Source organism: Pholis gunnellus, assembly GCF_910591455.1.
Source record: "Pholis gunnellus genome assembly, chromosome: 10".
In the NCBI taxonomy this organism is placed as follows: domain Eukaryota; kingdom Metazoa; phylum Chordata; class Actinopteri; order Perciformes; family Pholidae; genus Pholis; species Pholis gunnellus.
In genome coordinates, this window is record NC_136537.1 from 15349162 (window position 1) to 15372413 (window position 23252).

A 23252-nucleotide genomic window follows, 5' to 3' on the forward strand; every position below is an offset into this window, starting at 1 on the left:
GGCGATGATCTCTCTCTCGCTCTCTCTCTCTCTGACACATGCATACGTCCTCTTTCTCTCACTTTGCTGTTACTCTCGCTGGCCCTGTAAATGGGCCTCTGAGCAGAGGTCTGGGGTCGACATATCATTTAAACCTGTGAGCTCCAGCTTCAAGACTAATGACCAAACACAAACAATTTCTTATGTTTGCCCCGTGTTGCTTAAAGCGGGCTATGGTCGATATCTTTATAGTGATGAATTCACCAGGAGTTATCGTCTGAATCTGCCTGGACTGCCTTCCCAAATATATGACAACAAAAACTTAACATGATAAAAAAGGAGAAAGAAATAAAGTGGCCTGTAAATATGCATTATGCCTCTGTCAGCTGTAATGATAAGTTCAAAATAAATATTCTGCTTACTCTCACCCATCACTGCCTGCCATTGTGAATCCATATTGAATGTATTTAGGGTCATATTTCCTCAACAACACCATTTGGAATCTTTACTGGCTTCACTTCACTCTTTCATTTCAAAAAGCGATGCTCAGAAAAATGCCATTAATGGTACAAATGTTCTCTCTTTGAATAACTAAAAGCAGAATGTGGGTTCAAAGCTAACAGGACACATAGGCATACTTTACATTTTGTCCCTTTTTTATGTTCATATTATCAATTAAATATATTTTATTGTTATTAGTGATGAGGGGCCCTAAAGAGAGCGCTTCTCCACCACTTCACCTGTCCTGCCCGAGCATTCAACACTGCCATCTGGCACTTTCAAGTGAACCGTTTATCCATCACATATCAGCACGCCCTGTCGTCTGAATTTCTTTGCCCCCCCAAGTCAAAGTCTTCCCGGCGGACCCCGCCTGTGGGACACGGAGCATGTCAGTGCTTGAATTCTTCTCTTATGGCATTAGAGTGGATTACTGCCTCCGTGTGATGTGGGCACGACATCTAGCCGCAGAGCGTTTAGAGGGGAAGTGCAGGGTATCTGGAGTTGGCAGTCAGCTCGCTGTCACTGATGCTCATGGCTCTCACCGGGCACAATATAAATGACACTAAGTAGCAGTTCGATTTACAATGTGCTCCATTGACACAGATGAATGGGACGGTGTTATTTTTCATTGTTAATCTCACATCTGTTATGTCTCTCTTTCTCTCTCTCTGTCTCGGAGTTCAGCTAATTAAGCTGTATTGACTTCATTGACATTTACATTTATTTTAAATTGCGTTGCCAATATACATAAATAGATTAAATACATACAACGAATACATACAAATGATGTACAGTATACTATATACAATGAACTAATACATAATAACACTTATTAACACAAAAGTATGTCTTGCTTTATTAAAAGCAGGTTTATATTATTCCTCTGCCAGTTTTGCCGTATTCCAGTTTCTCCAAAGAGGGTCTGAATAATCTCCTCATTTGAAACAAATAGATGTTATCTTTCTCTCACTTTTAAGTGAATATATCTGTGTTTTCAAACAATTTAGAGAAAGAAAAAAGTGGATAAAAAGATTAAAAGAAAGTGATGTCTATGACATGAAATGGTTATATAAAAAGAAAATGTGATCAGGGGACAAAAAAATCCACACCTTAGCCTTTTAGGTCCACACCTAAGAAGCTCAGTGTGGACCTAACACATCATATAGAGTAGATCATGTGTTACGGTTGTACAACGCTAAACCCCCCCCTCTCTCTCCTCTTCCACTCCCACTGTCTGTCATCTTCCCTGGTAGTCGGTGTTATCAGGGGGGGAAGCTTCTCCACCCACAGAAAAGTTGGATTGAGTTGTTGAGCATGTGATTGGCAACCAGCATTTCTCTCTGCTGTATTGGTTTAGACAAGCCATCAAAATTAAAACTGCGAGCAGTGATGAACGGGCCCTCGCCTCCCTTGCGCGTCGGGGCTTGCGGCGGACTCCGGCCTGCGCGTCGGAGAACGTCCGCGACCGCTGGACTGCGCGTCCGCGAGCGAGACGTCGTCGATCCCGCGTGGGACCGCCCGATGCCGGAAACGATGCTTTGCAAATAGTACTATGCTGAGGAAAAATGACACCGAAATCAAAATGGCCGACTTCTGGTAGGTTTTAGAGCACGGTGCCAAGAGACTTATTTTTAAGTCTCCGCAGGATACGTGCGCCTACCGAGTTTCGTACGTGTAGCTCAAACGTAGCGCCGGGGCTGCTCTTTTGAAATATTGTAGGGGGCGCTACAGAGGCAATTTAAAACGGACAAGGCCAAAAATCATACCACATACTTCTTCCGATGCCTTTGACACATGTGCAAAGTGCCATGAATTTTTGAGCATCCTAACCTACTATGCTATGGAAAAATGACACCAAAATCAAAATGGCCGACTTCAGTAGGTTTTAGAGCATGGTGCCAAGAGACTTATTTTTAAGTCTCCACAGGATACGTGTGCCTACCAAGTTTCGTACATGTAGCTCAAACGTAGCGCCGGGGCTGCTCTTTTGAAATATTGTAGGGGGCGCTACAGAGGCAATTTAAAACGGACAAGGCCAAAAATCATACCACATACTTCTTCCGATGCCTTTGACACATGTGCAAAGTTCCATGAATTTTTGAGCATCCTAACCTACTGAACCATATTTACTTCAGCCAGTAGGTGGCGCTATGAGTTTTCTGAATTTTTTCAAATCAGGTATGTTCAGGCTTGAAGTGGCATCATGCACAAGAAGTTTTGTGCAAATTGGATAATGTACCTTGGAGTTATAACAACTTCAATTTTGCATGGCGAACGATGCGTCGCCACGGCAACAGCGTTCAACGAAAACTCACAATACTTATGGCAAATCTTCATCAATGTCTTAAGGCCATCCTAGCACAATTTGAGACTAATCGGGTCACGTGGCTAGGAGGAATAAATGAAAGTCTAAAAAAAAACATTGCCTTCAGCCAGTAGGTGGCGCTATGAGTTATTGAAATTTTTTTAATTTGTGTGTGTTCAGGCTTGAAGTGGCATCATGCACAAGAAGTTTTGTGTGGATTGGTTAATGTACATTAGAGTTATAACAACTTGATTTTTCATAAAAATGATGCAAAATGGCCGCCACGCCACGTAAAGGTTCTTCGACGAAAACTCTAGCTTTTAATAATTTTTAATCACAAAGGTCTTAAGAGCATCCTGGCCAAGTTTGAAGTTGATCGCATTAATTCTCTAGGAGGAGTTCGTTAAAGTGCGAAGGCAGAAAAATGCAAAAAGTCCCAAAATGACAACTTTGCGGGTTTACTGTAGCGCCCCCTATTGGTTGAATGCAACAAAAGTCTCAGGGTATGTTACGGTATGCGATGTGCACATATGCTGAAAGTTTCGTGAATTTTCGACCAATGGTTGGGAAGTTATGTGAATTGATATTAAGCCACGCCCCTAAGAAGTTCATTGGTCCATATCTTTTCAACACAAATAGATATCAAAAAGCTTTTGATAAATCTGAGTGATCTACATCCACTAATGATCCACAGCAATTTTGGTAGCAATAGGAGCCAGCGTGTGGGAGGAGTTCGCAAAGATGTGTTTTACACTAAATTCAAGATGGCGGAAAATCTAAGTAGGCGGAGCTTAGGGGTCTGAGAGGCTTTTTTTTAGATCTAGCGGATTAGGACATGTGTGTTGATTTTCAAGTCAATCGGACAAACTGGCCGAGGGGCGTCGCCCGTCCGCTTTGTAGGGGGCGCTAGAGAGCCATTTTTTTACACACATTTATGGCACCTATATCAAACCCCAAGTTTCGCCAGACCTGGCAAGTATGCAAAATTTGGTGAGTTTTCATGCATGGCAAATACTCCAAATATGCAGCCAAAGTACAAAAATAAAAATCAGAATAAAAACGACCGAGAACCCCTACAATTTCAATAGGGCCTTCGCTGGCCCGACGTTGTCGGTGGCTCGGGCCCTAATAATAATACCCCTTACAAACTCAATAGGGCCTTCGCCGGCCCGACGTTGTCGGCGGCTCGGGCCCTAATAATAATAACCCCTACAATTTCAATAGGGCCTTCGCTGGCCCGACGTTGTCGGTGGCTCGGGCCCTAATTAAAGCTGCGAGCAGCGATGAACGGGCCCTCGCCTCCCTTGCGCGTCGGGGCTTGCGGCGGACTCCGGCCTGCGCGTCGGAGAACGTCCGCGACCGCTGGACTGCGCGTCTGCGAGCGAGACGTCGTCGATCCCGCGTGGGACCGCCCGATGCTGGAAACGATGCTTTGCAGATAGTACTATGCTGAGGAAAAATGACACCGAAATCAAAATGGCCGACTTCTGGTAGGTTTTACAGCATGGTGCCATGAGACTTATATTTAAGTCTCCACAGGATACGCGCGCCTACCGAGTTTCGTACGTGTAGCTCAAACGTAGCGCCGGGGTTGCTCTTTTGAAATATTGTAGGGGGCGCTACAGAGGCAATTTAAAACGCACAAGGCCAAAAATCATACCACATATTTCTTCCGATGCCTTTGACACATGTGCAAAGTGCCATGAATTTTTGAGCATCATCACCTACTATGCTATGGAAAAATGACACCAAAATCAAAATGGCCGACTTCGGTAGGTTTTAGAGCATGGTGCCAAGAGACTTATTTTTAAGCCTCCACAGGATACATGTGCCTACCAAGTTTCGTACATGTAGCTCAAACGTAGCGCCGGGGCTGCTCTTTTGAAATATTGTAGGGGGCGCTACAGAGGCAATTTAAAACGGATAAGGCCAAAAATCATTCCATATATTTCTTCCGATGCCTTTGACACTTGTGCAAAGTACCATGATTTTTTGAGCATCCTAACCTACTGAAACAAATTTCCTTTAGCCAGTAGGTGGCGCTATGAGTTTTTTGAATTTTTTCAAATCAGGTATGTTCAAGCTTGAAGTGGCATCATGCACAAGAAGTTTTGTGCAAATTGGATAATGTACCTTTGAGTTATAACAACTTCAATTTTGCATGGCGAACGATGCGTCGCCACGGCAACAGCGTTCAACGAAAACACACAATACTTATGATGGCTCTTCATCAATGTCCTAAGACTATCCTTACTGATTTTGAGACTAATCGGGTCATCTGGCTAGGAGGAATAAAGAAACGTATAAAATATGACATTTCCTTCAGCCAGTAGGTGGCGCTATGAGTTATTTCATTTTTTTCAATTTAAGTATGTTCAGGCTTGAAGTGGCATCATGCACAAGAAGTTTTGTGTGGATTGGATTATGTACCTTGGAGTTATAACAACTTGATTTTTCAGAAAAATGATGCAAAATGGCCGCCACGCCACGTCAAGGTTCTTCGACGAAAGCGCTAGCTTTTAATAATTTTTAATCACAAAGGTCTTAAGAGCACCCTGAACAAATATGAAGTCGATCGCATAAATGCTCTAGGAGGAGTTCGTTAAAATACGAAGGCTGCAAAATGCGAAAAGTGCCAAAAAACACAACTTTGCGGGTTTACTGTAGCGCCCCCTATTGGTTGAATGCAACAAAAATCTCAGGGTATGTTGCGGTATGCGATGTGCACATATGCTGAAAGTTTCGTGAATTTTCGACAATGGGTTGAGAAGTTATGTGAATTGATATTAAGCCACGCCCCTAAGAAGTTCATTGGTCCATATCTTCTCAACGCAAATAGATATCAAAAAGCTTTTGATAAATCTGAGTGATCTACATCCAATAATGATCCACAGAAAACTTGGTAGCAATCGGAGCCAGCGTGTGGGAGGAGTTCGCAAAGATGTGTTTTACACTAAATTCAAGATGGCGGAAAATTTTTCCAGGCGCAGTTTCGGGGTCTGAGAGGCTTTTTTTTAGATCTAGCGGATTCGGACATGTGTGTCGAATTTCAAGTCAATCGGACAAACTGGCCGAGGGGCGTGGCCGGCCCGCCTTGTAGGGGGCGCTAGAGAGCCATTTTTTTACACACAAGTATGCAACCTTGCGCAGCAGAGTTTCTCCACCAGACCTGAGAGGTGTGCAAATTTGGTGAGTTTTCATGCATGGCAAGTGCCCCTACTAGCTCATTCCCCACAAATATAAGAATCATAATAATAAGAACCCTTAGAAACTCAATAGGGCCTTCGCCGGCCCGACGTTGTCGGCGGCTCGGGCCCTAATAACAACAACAAATAACAGTGGATATTTGTATCCAGGATTGAGGTTTTGTGGTTTTCATCATGTTTACCTGCATTATGTCTGTTCATATGTCTTTGTACTTCGCCTTTTCTTCTCAGAATAATTGGTATTCAGATTAAAGTGCCTCGCTCATCTGTTCTGGTGAAGTCGAGCAGTGTTTTTGGATTCAAAATGGGTCACAACAAAATTGATCACAAATATCTCACGTTGACAGTTCTTATTGGGTTTCTCTCCAGACTACGCTGATGTACGAGCTCTAGTAGCAAGCTTTTGAGCTGAGAAAAATTATGTTCCGTGCATTTGAAGTCTCTCTTTCTGTCTGTGGCTATATTGGAGGGTTTAGCTGTCACATTTCTTTTTTAAGATGAAAAAATGAGGCTCTGGAGGCTTTTAGCCTAAGCTCATCATATATTTCAGGCAGAGGCTTGCAAAGCAAAGAAGGCAGTGACAAGTCGCGCAGATACTGGAAAGTCGTGCATCACAGCCCCGTCTGTTCGAAAGAGTAACTCCTAAGTACACCCATAAATGCTGCGCTGCATGTGTAAAACAAATTTGAGCAGCGAACTGTGTCGATCGTGCACTCCTGCGCTTGCCTTTGTGGTGCCATATCTGTCCTTTTTTTTCAACTGCATGACGTAAATTATGGTATGTAGTATACATATGATCTGTTTTCTCCGTAACCACAGATGTTGCAAGAGAATAGATAGTTTAACCTCGGAGGACAATCACAGCGCACAATGCTTAAGAAAAGCTCATTCAGTTTTGCATTACAACACACGTGTTCTTATCTCTCTGAACAACCGATTGTTAACAACTGAAACAAAGTTTGTGGAACTGCTCGTGTTGGAAAGAAATCAAGGAATTTAACACAGGCTTGTGTTATTTCTCCTGAACTTTAAGAGGCATTGTTAAAGCCTGTGTTCTTATGGCCTCCAACTCTCCATGTTTCTCCTTTATGTCCCTCTGTAACCCCTCGCTTGGCCTGCTGTTCCTCTGTTACCTCTGGCCATGGTATACAATCTCCTCTTCTGTCAATTCTTCCCAGTGGTAAATCGTTTCAACTCAAGATGCCACCAACTTGTGGTCTCATGGCGAGGACAGGCCAGACACGCTTGCTGTAATCCCACAGCGATATAACAGAAACCCAGTCTGTGTACACATTTGTGTGTGGTTTTTTTGTGTTTTTTCTGGTAGAGAGGCAACGTCTGTCTGCCTTCAAGGACCCCGCTCAGCATCGCTATGAAGATACCTGGAATAACGTTAGCTTGTAGCTATTTGTGCAATCGCATGAGAAAGGTCAAATGCAGCAACTTGCGTTGAGTTGATTAAATGTTACAGCAGCAGAGACAAAGTTCGCCCCAAAGACCTTAGACATCGGTCTAAAAACGGTCCGCTTATCAAATGGTGGCCAAACAGCATGCGGTCTATTTAAATCAGGAAACCATAAAGGTATATGTTGACGGTAGAATATATCATGATAGGAACATTAAAGTGGAAGTCTGTTTACTCCCCAAGACCTGGGGAGCTTTACTGCATATTTGAGAAAAAGTTTTACAAAAGCCTTTTTGTGGAGGCATATGCACAAAGTCAAATAAAAGATAACATCTCTGGTCCTGCTTTGTATTTAACTCACCACCATGAGTCCCACAACGTTGTAGGAGTGCGCTGCTAAAACAGTGGAGTACTCTTTTAATGGCTTCACACCTCTGCTGCAGTCCTGTCTCGTGCAATTCAGTTGGCTTGATGGAGACAACATTTAAAACCATGTTGTGAAGTCTTAAAGCTTTCAAAAGCTTTTTAGGTCACTCCAATGAAACCACTCATTGAGTGGCTCGCTGTAGACTATACTGTAGAAGTATCACTGTGCTGTTAGATTCTCACAGCTAACATGTGAAGTAACCCACAGCTTCTTGAAACACGTATGAATTAAGTATGATGAAGAGGAAGGCAGTAGAGGAGAAAGTGTGCGTGCATGCGTGTGTGTGTGTGTGTGTGTGTGTGTGACCTTCTATTGCTATCATCATACCTCAGAGCGTACTGTGACCAGGCTTCTACGCGACCTCTAAAGTGAAAGGAGGAACCTACAAAGAGACAGAGGGATATGAAAGTGGATGAAAAGTGACAGATTGAGAGTGAGAGAAGGAGAGTGTTGAACGAATAGAAGACACCAAATAGCTCTTTGCAGGGATGAGTGTCTGCAGACACGAGTGCCCTCAATCCACTGCTTTTTACCCATTAATACGGTCCATGCCTGAGTGAGTCACATCGCAAAATTGTACTCTTGCTGGTCCAGTTACATTTTCTAAATCTTAAATCAACAATCAAACAGTAATATTGTTAATAAAATACAGAATAAAAGTACTTTTTCTGTTCATAAGGCTCAGGTTTTGCACAGATTTTTCTCTCACTGACTGATTTTCACCCCTTTTTAAATATTTACAATATAGCCGTTTTTGTTTTGTATGAAAAACAAAAATAAGGAAGCCTATCTAATTAAATCAGTCCAAAAATATATCCAGTTATTTTAACATTAATAAGTCAAAGCCGCATCTTCTTGTTGGCAACATTGACATCATTATATCTGTGTTTAAAGCGCCGTATTTTTAGCCATTCACAAGCATGAAATTGAATTAAGGTTGCATCCGAGTTTGGTCACGACTTTCTAGAGTGGCGGCTGACAGAGCAAGAGCCCAAATTAATAAAGAAGGCTTTTATCAGACTGTGCCTTGATTATGCTTTTCATTATCTGTCTCAGTAATGACTTCATACCAACAATAAACAAAGTTACAGAGACGGAAGCGGTTTGTTAATTGAGGACGGAAGAAAGGGTTCAAAGTCAGACTCGGTAGTATCAGCGGCGTGTAGACTGTTACAGTGATCTTACAGTATCATTATCATGCAGGATGCGTCTGTATCTGTGTTGTCTCTCCTCTGAGCTGAGTATTCCATACTGCAGGCCAGGGACTTATCTGGTTCTGTCAGAGAAAGCAGTCTGTACTGTTTATTGTGTCTGATTTAATTATGTGAGCATGTGGAAGTCCACTTCAAGACGTGATTTCCTCAGCTATAGATTCAGCACATGGACCCAGGCCAAGAACAGTCGTTATTTAAGATGTTTTGACGTTTCTCCGAAGACCTTTGATGTGGAATATATGTTTTACTCGTTGCATTCTCATGCGCACTGATATTTGCTTTCCTGAAATGGTTTTAAAATGTAATTTTACCGGAAGGTAAAACCATGATTATATTACCTAATTTTGTAAATGTGAATGGCGCATCTGAAAGGTTTGCCAACTCTGGTGAGATCCTGTTCGGCTGAGGTACAATTGTGTGCTTCCACAATGACCAGCTGCAGTGGAGCCTCCTGGTAGCACTTGTCCCACAGTTTAAAGCCCTCTAATATCAACATCCAACATTTTGTCATTTTGGAGTACAAAGCTACCGGATGGTGTAAAGTAGGAGTACCAACAACATAAATTCTGGCTTAAATATGTCTTTATTTAGCAGCTCTGTTGTTTACAATTGAATACGAGGCTCTATTTTGAGTGAGCATATTGTTTGTGTCAAAACAAAAGCTAATCTGAATGAATTACAGTGCTGACAGTCAAACACTGGACTGTTGACTTTATTATGTCCGTCATCCTGTTGGTAAACTATTCTGGGCGTCCATATTGTGTGTACGAAGCAGGGAGTCGGCAAACACCCCAGAGTGTGTGTGTGTGTGTGTGTGTGTGTGTGTGTGTGTGTGTGTGTGCATTACACGTTGTTCTCAGATCTCAGTCCCTGCGTTGAGTAAGCGGCTAAAATCCTGGCTGAAAATATCACTTGTCAAAGTGCCCGAGGGGTACACGTCCCTCTTTACTTCCTGTTGAAGGACCTGCAATAATATTTACCCAACATGCATCTCTGACGACAGGCCTCAAGCTACCACACAGCCCCTAAAGTAAACAGTTGGAGGTGGAGAGGAGATGAGAGAAGAGGAGTGTTTGGAGTAGAAGAAGAGAAGGGGGTGAAGGGGAGGATACAACAGGAGAGGAGAGACAGGTGTCCCCATGGAATAGTGGTATATCATGCACACTGTGTGATTACGATGTCCCGGGTTTCTCTCCAGTGGGAGAGCTTTGTTGCATGTCACTCCCGTTGCTCTCTTTCCCGTTGTTCCTGTCAATGTCTTCTGTGAGCTGTCAATTGAAGACAAAACATGCTGACGAAATATCTACAAAAACAGAAAAGGAGGGGAGAAGCGAAGACAAACTGAAATATGTTCTCGTCAAGGACAGGAAGGTCCTGCTTTGAAGTAGATTAACGTAAAAATGAGGAAAGAGCAGCACCTTTCTCTCCAACTGTATCAGGAAGCAGTAAGAACTGCAGTAAAAATGGACATCATCTCCCTAGCACTGCTTAAAAGATAAGGCCGGTGGTATTTATTATTATTCTCATGAAAAGATAAAAAAATAACATTGTATTTTGCTTACTTCCCTCCCTACTTACTGCACCATGCACCTCCATTGTTGTCTGCAGCTGAAAATAGTCCCAACAAATGCATGATTTACTCCTGTTAGAGTAACATTGCAAACGCTACTGAAGAAAGTTTTCAAAACTTAAATGAAACTAAATATTTGTGACTCGTTTTTATAGATTTCCTTCTTTAGGAACCGATGGGCTTGATGCTGCACTCACTCATTGTTGGCGTTGGGCCTAAAGGGATTTGCTGATAATATCCTTTAACCTGTCTGTTTAATCTGTAACATTTCCAGGGCTGTCATTGATGCAAAAAAACAACAACTTTTTAACTACGACAGCAGGGAACAAACAAGCTAATTAGAGCAGAGTTTTCCCATTAAACGGCAATATATCACTGTGTTTTGTCATTTGGCTTTTGGCTCTTGACAACAAAGAGTTCTGTGATGTGTTCGCCAGCTCAAAGCATCGTCCTTCATTCACTGAACAGATGAAAATGCCAGCAGGTGCAGAGGGAAGATTGGTAGTGCGTTAAAATTCCAGTTGGCTGGCAGTTTTTTTAAATATTTTTTTTCTCCAAAAAATGTGAGCTCCGAGCACACCTCACCTAGCGGACCTTGATATTAATTAATCGATCTTTCAAGCCGTTATTTATGCAAAGTAAATGTACAGTAAATACATGTGCATTGATACAGGAGTAAAGACTGAATTATTAACACAGAAGCCGAGTTTTAATGAATGCTTAAATTCTACACACAACCGATAGTACTGACAGTGACTCCTGTTGAGGAAAAAAAAAAATCTTTCACATGTTTTTACTCTAACGAACCATCAGAGAAACTTTCCTTCCAGAAAACGGCTCCTTAATCACAGTGAAATTCTAAGCAGACGCAGAAGCTTTACCGAAATGATTTTCTAGCACTGCTCTCTGAAGACTCTGCTGAGTTCATTAAAGGGTGAAGTTGGAGAAGATCAGTGACTACTGTTTGTCTTTGCTCCTTACTACACAGACATTTTACTTTTTTGTGGATATTGAGTAGAAAGAGACAAACAAAACTGCCCAGTTAGAGGCGAGAATACAGGATGTGATACACAGTGCCAGGAATACACCTGCTGTGCACCTCAACCGCCTGCTGTGCTATAGCCATGTTACTTGATTCATGCATTTTTAATGTCGCCAGTGTTAATCCGTGTTTTAGTAGACAGCACTGTTGGATTACACACCACATTACATATGGATCAGTCAATTAGAGGCCAAGTGGCACGCAGCTATGCATTTTAATGACTTGGAATGATTGACAAGTCCAACAGAGATGTGTAACGATACGTACGGTTGTGTTGGAGCTCTAGAGAGCTCTCTACGTCCCCGATGCTGCTGTTTCTACTGGAGGTTATGCAGTAAAAATAGATTTTTTTTTTTTTTCTATCTCCCTCTTTACTGAGTCTGCTCAATATATCCCTCAGCGAAAATGTGAACCAGTGGGGAAAAAAAATGAACTGAATTGAAACAAAGTCGATTACCCAGATGTTATCCCACTTTAAGTATTCCAACAAGGACCCGTCGTAATGAAGTTGGAATGAAATTGCTTTTTATAAATGCTCCCCCAACACTCTCCCCTTTTATTTCTCCCCTCTTTCTTTGACTTTATCTTTTGGGTTGTACAAGTTTCCATTTATTACTTCCTAGTTCGTAACAATGCACAGCTTCAAGGCATTCAAACTGAGAGCACTTATTACCTCTGCAGACAATTGGAAACATTTCTAATTGCTACTGTATTACAGAGCGGGAGCAGACTGATCACAGACCTACAAATCCGGTCTGTGTGATATACTATGCCATTATCTTGTCCTGTCTTTGTTTCTAAATCACACACATATACACACTCCCGTGCTATCAGATTGTATATTATTGAAAATAAACAGTGTCATCTCTGTTTTTTAAATGCAATGTGTGTGTATGTGTGTGTGTGTGTTTCTGCAGGCAGCTGATGTAAAAGGATTCTGAACTTTCTTAGACGTACAGGCTACATCTGCTTTTCTTATTTGGACTTGGTCTTCTTGCTGATGTATTGCACCACACACTCGTTCTTCAGCCTTAAGGCCATCAGTGTAGCTCTCCAGTAGAAATCAAATTGGGCATGTTCTCTGAGGGCTGCTAGCAAATACCGCTATACTCACTGTGACTGCAGGTCTATTCATTTCATGGCAACTCTGCAACGTGAATGATCTTCTGTGAAGAAGTGGAAGAAGTACTCAATGTAGAGTATACTTAAGTCCTGCATTCAGACTTCATGTAAAAAGGACAGAAGTATTAGAAGCAAGTACTGTCAAAAGTGCAAGTGTAATGCAGAATGATGTCTTTCATACTGTTGAATTATTTTGTATATTGTAAAAAGGTTTTATTATTCTTGAAGCCTTTAAATGTAAGCAACATTTAAATGAAGCTGTTTTCGAACAATGTGTCACGTTTTACAAACTGATCTTGTGATTTGTTTGTAAAATCATAATCAGGAAAGTAATTAGTCACTAAAGCTGTCAGATAAAATGTAGTAGAACAAAATGTATAATACTTCTCTCTCCTCTTCTCATAAGTATATAGCAGCATAACATTAAAATACAGAGGTAAATACTTAAGTAAACGTACTTAAGTAAACGTACTTTCCGCCATTGATAAGTTTGTGACTCATGTTGGGTGTTGACACGGTTTGCACGTTTTTCAAAACAGGAAGTAAAAATTGTACTTCACATCACATGACAGTGTTGAGCAGTTGCAAACAATGATGCCTTGAGGGTTGTGTGAATATTGCGGACAGTTCACTTTGCCAGTCTGCCATCACTATGCCAATTAAAAACAAGTCCAAGAGTTCTTTAAGTGGTGCATCTGCCATTTTGCTTGTGCAAACCTCCAAATTCAGTTTTATTTTGAGTATCCTACCAGCTTCGTGTGTATATATACATTTATTCTTACGTACGAAGAAGTCACCATTTAAACCAAAGCTTACAACGCATGACTTTTTCCATTTACAAGAATCCTGCTGGCGTTGGTTCAAAACATTTCCTCCCGGCCACTTACTTTACTGTATGTTTGCATGTGTATAGGCCGGAGTTGATGCTCTGTCTGTGTGTGTGTGTGATTGTGTGTTTGTGTGTGTGTGTGTGTGTGTGTGTGTCTGTGTCTGTGTCTTGTCCTCTACCGTCACGTGTGTCTCCCCTTCCCCAACCTCGGGCCCGGCCTGGCTCTCAGGAGTCATCCCCTGGAAAGGCATGACAGAGCCCCAGTGTTTGGAAATGGCTGCGCTGGCAGCGATAAGCAGTTCAAAGAAGAGAGCGCATTAATGTAATTGGCTGCCAGCAGCACATTGGCCTCGTCGTCTCATATCCACACGCGGTAACACACACTCACCACGCGGATTATTGGAGAGGGAGAGAGGATGAGAATGAGAGAATGGGGGGGGGGGGGGGGGGGGGGGGGGGGGGGGATGAAGGAAAGGACAGATAGCGGGAGGGGAGGAGGAGTCGGGGTCCTCATTGTGTCGCTCATTAAGCTGTGGGAGGCTCAGGGAGGCTGAGAGATGAGATGAGAGGTGTCAGAGTTAAATGTCAGGTCTGGAAGGGACGTGGCTGACCTCCATGAAGCCACACACACACACACACACACATTATGGACATAGAGAGGGGCTCCTCTGCTGAATCTTCGGCCTCATATTATCCCCTCAACTTCTCTCCTCACTCCCTAACTCCACTCGCTCTCTCTCTGCCACTCACCTACTTTTACCCTCTCAATTTTCCACCCATTACACCCAAATTACTGGTGTCATTGCAAATTGAATTGTTGCAACCGGATAGCAGCATTTCCACTGAATAGCCTCAACAGCTACCTACTGCAGTGGAAGTGAAGGCTATTTCCTTCAGCTAATTTCCAAGTCTGTGTGATGGAAGGCAGTAGGCACTGAGGAGAATGCCGGGTGGCTTCCTCCACTGTTATAAAATGTTTTCACCAAAGGCTGTGAGAGGCTTTGAAGTTTCGACTCTCGCCCTTGTATTTCAAACATTCTCCTTTTCTGTCTCTCTCTGTGAGTTCTCTGCGAGCGCTTCTCGCCCCACTCTGTATTTATTTCCGTCTTTTGCTGCCGCTCTCAGTTAAAATCTTGCTCTAATTTTCATTCTCACTCTCAGCGCTTTCACACTCTTGTGGTATCTTTATAAAATATCCAGGGATGACAACCACAAAACGTATTTGTCAATAAATTGAAATTGCGAAATGTTATATTTCAGATTTGTTTTGCCTTGTGTTTATGATACAAAGAAGCTCTGTAGGCAACACATATTTCTGTTCAACAAGACATTACATGGCTCTTAAATCTAAAACTTGCACAGTGACTTCTCTTCCAGTCGCTGCACTGCATCTGTACTGCAACATAAATATTATCAGGAGAAAAATATCTCATGATAAAAAAGAATGGAAACTACTCGTGAGCTACAGTGATTACATTTAGGGATTGCAGGGAATTGTATTAGCCTTGCTTTTATGTAACTCATTTAAATTTGATGTATTTTTTTAATCATTTTTTGTCTCCGTGTTAGTTGCATCATGTAACCGTTTTTATGCCTTTCAGGGAGAAACTTTGTGAACTGTGATTTTAGATAGAGGTGCCAGTTTGCCAAAAAAAAAAATGATCATGTTAATGATGTTCGGGATAATGATGATTGTTATATGGTCGTTATCATTAGCAACAACATTAGCTGCCAACACACAGTAATGGGCGCTTAAAAGCATGACATTTCTTTGCAGGTCAACCCTTCAAGTTAGATCCAAAGACGGCCCACAAGAAGCTGCGTCTGTCCAACGACTGTCTGACCATGGAGAAGGACGAGAGCTCGCTGAAGAAGAGCCACACCCCGGAGCGCTTCAGCGGCACGGGCTCCTATGGTGCAGCTGGTAATGTCTTCATTGACAGCGGGGGCCACTACTGGGAGGTGCTGCTGGGAGCATCCACATGGTAAGAAACACACAAAAGACTGCATTATATAAGCCTGCAAGGAGGCTCGATAAACCAAAATATCTTTCTCTATGGAGTTTAAATCTAGGCTGTTATGCAAACCCACACAAAACACACACACACACACACACACACACACACTGCACACAGTGTATATACTTATCCTATTTATATTCTTTTCACTAATTGGCTCTGAAGTAGACCTTTTCATGCAGGAAAGACCCAAAGGGCCCGTGCCTATCTTGTGTGTCCTCAGCATGAGGTAGCTTGACTGTGCAAGTAAAGTCATTAAGGACGACTCCGGTTTCAGATCACTAATACATTCCAAAATGTTCCTTCCCTGCAGGTATGCCATCGGCGTGGCTTACAAATCAGCCCCCAAAAACGAATGGAGTGGCAAGAACTCGTCCTCATGGGTGTTCTCGCGCTGCAACAACAACTTTATGGTGCGCCACGATGGCAAGGAGATGCTGGTGGAGGCAAGCCTGCAGCTGAGGCGGCTGGGTGTCCTGCTGGACTACGACAACAACTCACTGACCTTCTATGACGCCATGAACTCCCAGCACATTCACACCTTTGAAGTCTCCTTCCTCCTGCCCGTTGTACCCACTTTCATGATCTGGAACAAGTCAGTCATGATACTCTCAGGGCTACCCGTCCCCGACTTTGTCGATGGCGTGGCCACAGATCTCGAAGAGCAGCAACAGCAGCAGATGGGCCTGTGCCGACAAGAGTCGCCATACTTGACCGGGATGAAGACCTGCCACTGAAAAAGGCTCACTCAAGGCCGAGCAGAGTCCACTCAGACCCGGGGACTGAAAGGTTGATTGGGAGCTGAACGACATTGAGAGCGGACCAGTAACTTTCTCATGAATTTAGAAAGTTTTGGAGATATACACACCTGTCTGGAAACATGTCAGTCATGTTAGTTTGTAGCCATTCAATGCTTTGCAAATACATCAGTGTATAGGAGCAAGGCCTCCTGACTACAACTGTCAGTAGACCTAAAATTGATCTGAGGCTCTGGAGTCACTGAGGGACGGGCTGGACATCTGGTTTTATGACCATTTAAGGTCTTCCTTTTTGATTTATCTTCCTCCTCATCTGACCCCAGGCAGAAGACCAAGGAGGGAATGTTCTCATCAGCCATTTAGAGTTTGAAGTTACAACATGTGAACAGTGAGATCACATCTCACCTGGTAGATTAAAAACACAGCACAATGCAGAGGCAGCGATAAAAATTTTAAAAAACTGAACAATCCTCAGACTATAAGTTTTGACTTTATTTTAAATCGTCCATATTTCTGTGAACTAAATCTGACAAAAGTTAAATTAAACTTTAAACTAATTAGCAGCTAAAGGAATAGTTTGAAATTATTAAATTTACACATTTTTGGCGAGTTAGATGAGACTAATACTACTCTCATATCCGTATGCGAAGTATGAAGCTAGAGCCAGCAGTCGAGTTAGCTTAGCATAGCATAAAGACTCGTAAAGCAGTAAAACTACACTCTCCGTTTTGCATTTCCAGTTAAACAATTAAGATTTGTGAGCTTGTAAGGAGTTGCAAAATAAGTTGGTTTTTTTTTTTACCTTAGCTTGGAAAGAGCCAGGCTAGCCATTTTCCTGTTTCCTGCCTTTGTTCTAAGCTAAGCTAACCACCTGCTGGCTGTATAGCTTCATATTTAGCGCACAGACATGAGAGTGGTATCATTCTTCTAATCTAACGCTCTACAAGAAAACAAGCGTATGTCCCAAAACATTTCTTCCTTTGAATATTGATGTGCCTTCTTTGACTCCACTTTATCGAGTGAACTACATGCTACCATCTTGCTAATGCAATTACATGCAATCACATCACTTTCCATGTGTTGTAGCTGTAAGTGGTCGTTGCTAAAGTCTTTTCCTTGATCTTCCTCCTAGATTTGATTCAGCAGTCTTCTTTGTTTTGGTGGGCTGTAGCTTCCAAGTTTCAGGAAGTGTTAACATTGCTTCCAGATATTAATATGATCACAGGGAGTAGATTTGCATTATGCGACTACTCAACTTGTATAATAAGAGGTTTATTGAATATTAGAGGAAAGAAAGTGTTATTTATGACAAAAAAAGAGGGTTTACTTTTATGACGATCTCAACATATTAATGATGCACTTTTTAGTTAACACTATTTGCCCGTTATGAGTATTAAAGTAGACTGAGCTGAGTGGCAGGGATGTAATAGGGAGGGAAAGTGACAACTAGCACTACTGCTGGTTGTGTTCACTCAGAAAAATCTACATCACCTTTTCATACTCGTATTTATAAAAAAAATAAATAAAGGTGAATAATTGATGATGGATACTGGATATCAACCATTACAAAGTATTGCAATAAAATACAGTTTAAACTGTTTTTTGTTGCTGTTGTTGTCTAATCTGTGGTAAAATACCAGAAGAATCGGTGTATCAATTGTTCTTTTCACATTCAATAGGAATCCAAAATTGGAAAATTCAAACAAGCATCTCAAATCATTTTTTTCAGCTTCTGATTTTGGATTCCCAATTGAATATGAAAAGAACAAATGTTACACAGATTCAGAAGCCCCTGCTGTAAAGTTAGAACGGTGTTTTCATTGCGCTTTGAACGCGACCAATTACTTTTCCTCCCCACGACTCTCTTCAATAGCATATAGTAACTTTATCTTGTTTAGAAAAGGGATATGATTATGGTGATGTTTATGCGCTTTTTATCATGATGAAATTATGATAAACTAATAGTTGTTTATAAAAAAAAAGCTGTTTTCAACTAATCAGGGAAGGAGGGGGTTAACACTTTAACTTGCTGTCTGTCGCAATGTCATGGCATGATTGTGTTTTCCTCTGTGATTTGTTAACACTCACACACACACACACACATACACACACCAGCCTACACACATGTCATGTTTCGTTTAGGTTGGCCTTGTTGTGATAAATGCATGAAACATTGTAGGATCCCACACCGGTTCACTGGGTAATTTAAGTAGCTCTTTCAAGTTCAACCTTGTTTTTCATCAGAGACCGACTCACCTGCATATTTGCTTACAGCTGACTTGACCTCTTGTTGTCACCCAACACTTTTCAGATAGAAGCTGTAGCTGGATCCATTGTTTGCTTTTTTTTGGATTTGAAGGCCTGGTGTGGGTGACAGTTTCTCTCTGGTTTGATATTCAGGTAGTGGCTCCAATTCAGACAATCAAATATGTATCATAGTTTATGCAGACTTCCGAGATTGTGTAGCAGAAACAGTAAGGAGGGCTTGTGACAGTGACACTTGAGGTTGTGTTTGGAAAAAAAAATAAAAAGCAGATGTTTTACATACCATCTTGTTAGATTTGACAACTCACAGCCATTATCACTCTTTTTACACATCACCAGGTATATACTTAATGTTGAATGTCATGTAACATTTGTATTGACAAGCTATGATTTGCTCGACCTTGAAAACACACACACTGATTTCAGTCATTTGCTCGTAACCATGATTACGTATTGATGAGTTTAAGCAAAGATCCGGGGATGTAAAACTCTCAGCTATGGAAAGATAGTGATAATGACATGTCGTGTCCTCTCAGTGCATCTTTCAACCTGCAGCGTTCTTTTAGGGAAACTGTGTGATGATGCGTCAGTCATTATTGTTTGATGGAGATATTGACTGCGTGAGCGCTGCAGGCGACAGAGATAATCCGCTGTTCAATGCAGGAGGAGCTCCAATATGAGGAGAGGGTTGTCTTTTCTTTCTGTCAGGGAGTTTCGTGAATGTTACCTGACTTCCAGATATCCACCCATCTTGTGGAATAATGTCGGTCACAGGCTCGAAGCGGTCATGTGTTGATTTGTGATCCAGACTGACAAGCTCAACTCATCTGTGCAAGGGCGCTTGGCTGGGTCACTGCATGATTACGTGACCTTGCTGCAGGTTCATAACTCTTTCCTTATCTTCACGATGGGGTTTCTTATCTTGAATCAAGCATATTCTCTTTTTTTTTCTTTGCAAAAAAAAACAACACAGAAACCATGACAAGAACACTTCAAAACTAAATGTTCATTACCATGCCTATCAGATAGTTTGCAGTGCTTTTTCCTTTCTTGTGCCACAAGTCAATACAGTAAAATATAATATACGGTGAATGATTTTCAATAGCTACCCACTCCTTGTAGTGCAGTGTAAAACCCTAGAGACAATGCAATAGATTCTCCGTTTTTGCTTTTCTGTTTGTGTAACTTGGGAAATTATTTTTTACGACTCATGAGAAACGCGCTCCTCTCCTTTTGGCATTTGGACCTTGATGAACAGCACAAAAAAAAAAGGCAGCGTTGCATTCATGCAAGGCTTTCTGTTTCCATAGATATGAGAGATAATTTTAGCCAGAGAGGAATGTAAATCATAGGGGGAAATATATATTATATAAAGTTGTATAATATACAAAATATATATGAACCAATGTTATTTATGTGAATTTAAGTCCAATTAAAAGTCTGATCCCAAATGTGTTGGAGTCCCGATTCTTTATCTCAGCTGTGTCTAAAAGTTCTTCCTTTAAGATGTTGATGTTTTATGCTCATGAAAATATAAAAATCTGTTTTTGAGAGGCATGTCCGACACGAACAGTGCCTCTGATCTCTGGTGTGTAGTTTGGACACCGATTTGCAGCCCAAAGCTTACAAAACGGCTGAACCTTGGAATGATGAAAGGCAGAGTCAGGCTGGCAGGTCATCCAAAACTCAGGGTGGTGTTAGTAGGACTATGCCCTCTTAGCCCTCATCTGTCATCACTGGCACAAGTGCCTCATTACTACAACATAGTACTGTAGAGCATGGGTCCCAACACTGCCTGCAAGCATGGCACTAACACACACTGGCCCTGAAATGAGGACCAATATGTCTGCGTATTTTGTTTTTCATGTGAGGCAGGACGGTTGTCACAGTGTCACGGGGAAAGCAGGGGAATCTCAGTCGCTAAAACATTGAAAGAATATATCAATCAGTATATGAGGTGAAAAAAAAGTGTGGGTACAGAAACATTATTATTATTATTATATGGTGCTATCGTGTGTATTATTTGGCCATCTGACCCTGTGTCTGCCCTGCAGTATGAACCAGATCAACTGCAAGGTTACTGTTGAGCACCTGACCCTACACTGCTGCCCCCTGCTGAAAAGATGAATTTACTCCCTCGGGGAACAATATGGCATCGCACACATACATCATCCCCTTGACCTTGGATGGTCTGTGCAAATCTGTGCAAATGTTTTACCCTAAAGCTAAAAAATGTGTGTTTAGTTAGTCCAAAAACAATTCAGGACCGGAGAATAGTTTATTGAGTCGAGCTTTATACTGTTTCATTCAGTGTCTGGCACAGTGCACACCAGGCAAAAGAAGATAATGCTTTATTTCATGGGTCTTGATTCCAAGTAGTTTCTTAGAAAGAACTATGTAATTTGTTTCTAATTATGGGTGAAATATAGACAGAATTCAGTTGATGCACTTTCAACTCATTAATTCCAGTAAATTAAAAGATAACATAACCTTGAGTCTTAGTCAGAGCACAGAAGGTCAGCTGAACACGGGAAATGTGATAATTGTCTACGGTTAAACATAGAGTTCAACATAATTAATGATACAACATTATTTACTCGGGTCCTCTTTCGAGGAAATTACATTTGAACTTAACATGCTTTTAAACTCAACACAGGTTTCCTGTTTGCATACAAACGGCAACAATGTTGATGCATGACGTAAGACACTTTCAGGGGAGTTATACAGTCTTTATGTAAATCAAGCCAAAACCTCTAGCTTTTATTGGATGAATAAATTGTGCAAAACAGATTAACACCACCAGACTCTGACCTCAGTTCTCTGACTGATTATATTGGATTGAAGTGTAATAACAACGTATATGGTTTCCTCTTGTTCTTAACTTTCTCCAGACCGTGAGCTCATTGAACACAGTTTGACTCCACAAGAATTTGCAGACTGATCATCACATGATGCAGATTGTCAATTGACTTAGCAACCTAACAACCACTGACATAACACTGAAAGGTTGAGGGAAATCCAATTATTATCCATTACCTGCCAACACTCGATCAACACTTGACAACTCTGTCAGTTAGGTTAGCAGAGCAGTAGTCTGGACACTGGTTGCTACTTGTTCTCGGTACATTTGAAGCAGTAGTTTTACAATGATGGATTACAAACATCATTGACATAACTTGGTCCAGTGCAGTCCGCAATTTAAGAAGTGGGGCTGTGATTGGAGGCCTGAGCACTTTGAAAGATTAGCTGGCATTTAAATGCGATGCTCACTCTGTCTCTGCTCCCTCACACTGCTAGCCAACTAGCAAGCAGCCGTTGCAGCAAACCCATAATTATATTTCTAATTGTAGAATAATTAGGACTCCCTGTGTAGCTCGTTAAGTCATTTGTCACCGAAGCATCTAATGTGGTGTACAACAACTCTCTAATTACACCAAAGAAAAGTCTACATGGTGGAGAGCATTTCATCACCACCTGTGGCTTTTAGTTTCACCTGATGAAAGCATAATTCATCCATTCACATCTAGATTATTTGTTGTTCTTATAATTATTATTATTTTACTATTATTATTTGTTCCTTCCTAAATGGGCCATTACTTCATGACACTTTGTCCAGCAGCAAAGTTTGAATCTTCTCATGCTTCTATTCACAAAATAGTTTTCAAAGAGCTTTAGAGATTTGACCAAACTGCTTTATCTCACCTTTGAAATACACCAAGGTCAGGTAATTTGTCTCTCCAGAGAACACTGAAAGGCTAATGTACGCCTTCATCCAGCAGGCTATAGATTATTGTAATGTTCTCCCCACTGGTCTCCCAAAAAAAAAAAGAAATTCAACTAAATTCTAACTCTACAACTCTGAATGCTGTTTTAGCAGAACTTTTTTTTCATTTCCTTCCTATGAATCCTTCCTGAATACGTTCAGAAATTGCCGAATAGACACATTCCAGACTCTTTTTTTTCCAGTCCTGTGGCTGATGAGAAGACATGTGAATGTTAAAATAAATAGATAAATAGTCTAACTATGTGTCTTTCTTTGCTCTTATGTTTTCTGGGGTAGCAGTTATTGATTCGTACAATAAATGCACAACAACAAAATAGAATTAATGATCATATCATTATAAAATGTGGTTATGGTTAGCATTATTGTAACTCCATACAGTAAAAAACTAGTCTGGACAATCTTAAACACTTATTTCCTGTCCTACATACGTCACACAGCCACCAAATTACCAATCCCACTATGGCGAAGGCCTGACATCTGATTGGCTTGTGCCAGCCAGTCAGATGAACGTCAAACCTTCGTCATAGCAGGAAATAATAGTGCCACCCTACGCTAAATGACGCAAATCAAACAGGTGTTATTGAACAGGTGCATTCAGATTTTCTGTCTAAACGTTGAACGCTAAATTCTCCAGTTGGATCCTCCAGCGGTGACTTCCACGCGAGTGTCCCATTGAGGAACGTTTACCTCCATTGAGGCGCGTGAGGCCTTTCTACCGTGTGTTACCAAATCTGACTGCAGCTTCATCCAGCTCAAAATGTCTGAAAGCTGTGACGACCGCAGTGGGACGGACGGAGAGTATAAACAGCAGCAAAGTTGAATCTGGA

The 23252-nt window shown here is 41.5% G+C and overlaps 1 protein-coding gene across 1 annotated transcript in view; it reads left to right on the plus strand.

Moving 5' to 3' along the window:
- The window catches only part of mid2 (midline 2), a 105666-nt gene extending 85586 nt beyond the window's left edge, over positions 1–20080 (plus strand). Inside the window, exons 10-11 of the mRNA XM_079168100.1 lie at positions 15378–15585; positions 15932–20080. Coding sequence (XP_079024226.1) covers positions 15378–15585; positions 15932–16355 — 632 coding nt within the window. The 3' untranslated portion in view covers positions 16356–20080. The remainder of the gene's footprint in view (positions 1–15377; positions 15586–15931) is intronic.
- The last annotated feature ends 3172 nt before the right edge of the window (positions 20081–23252 follow it).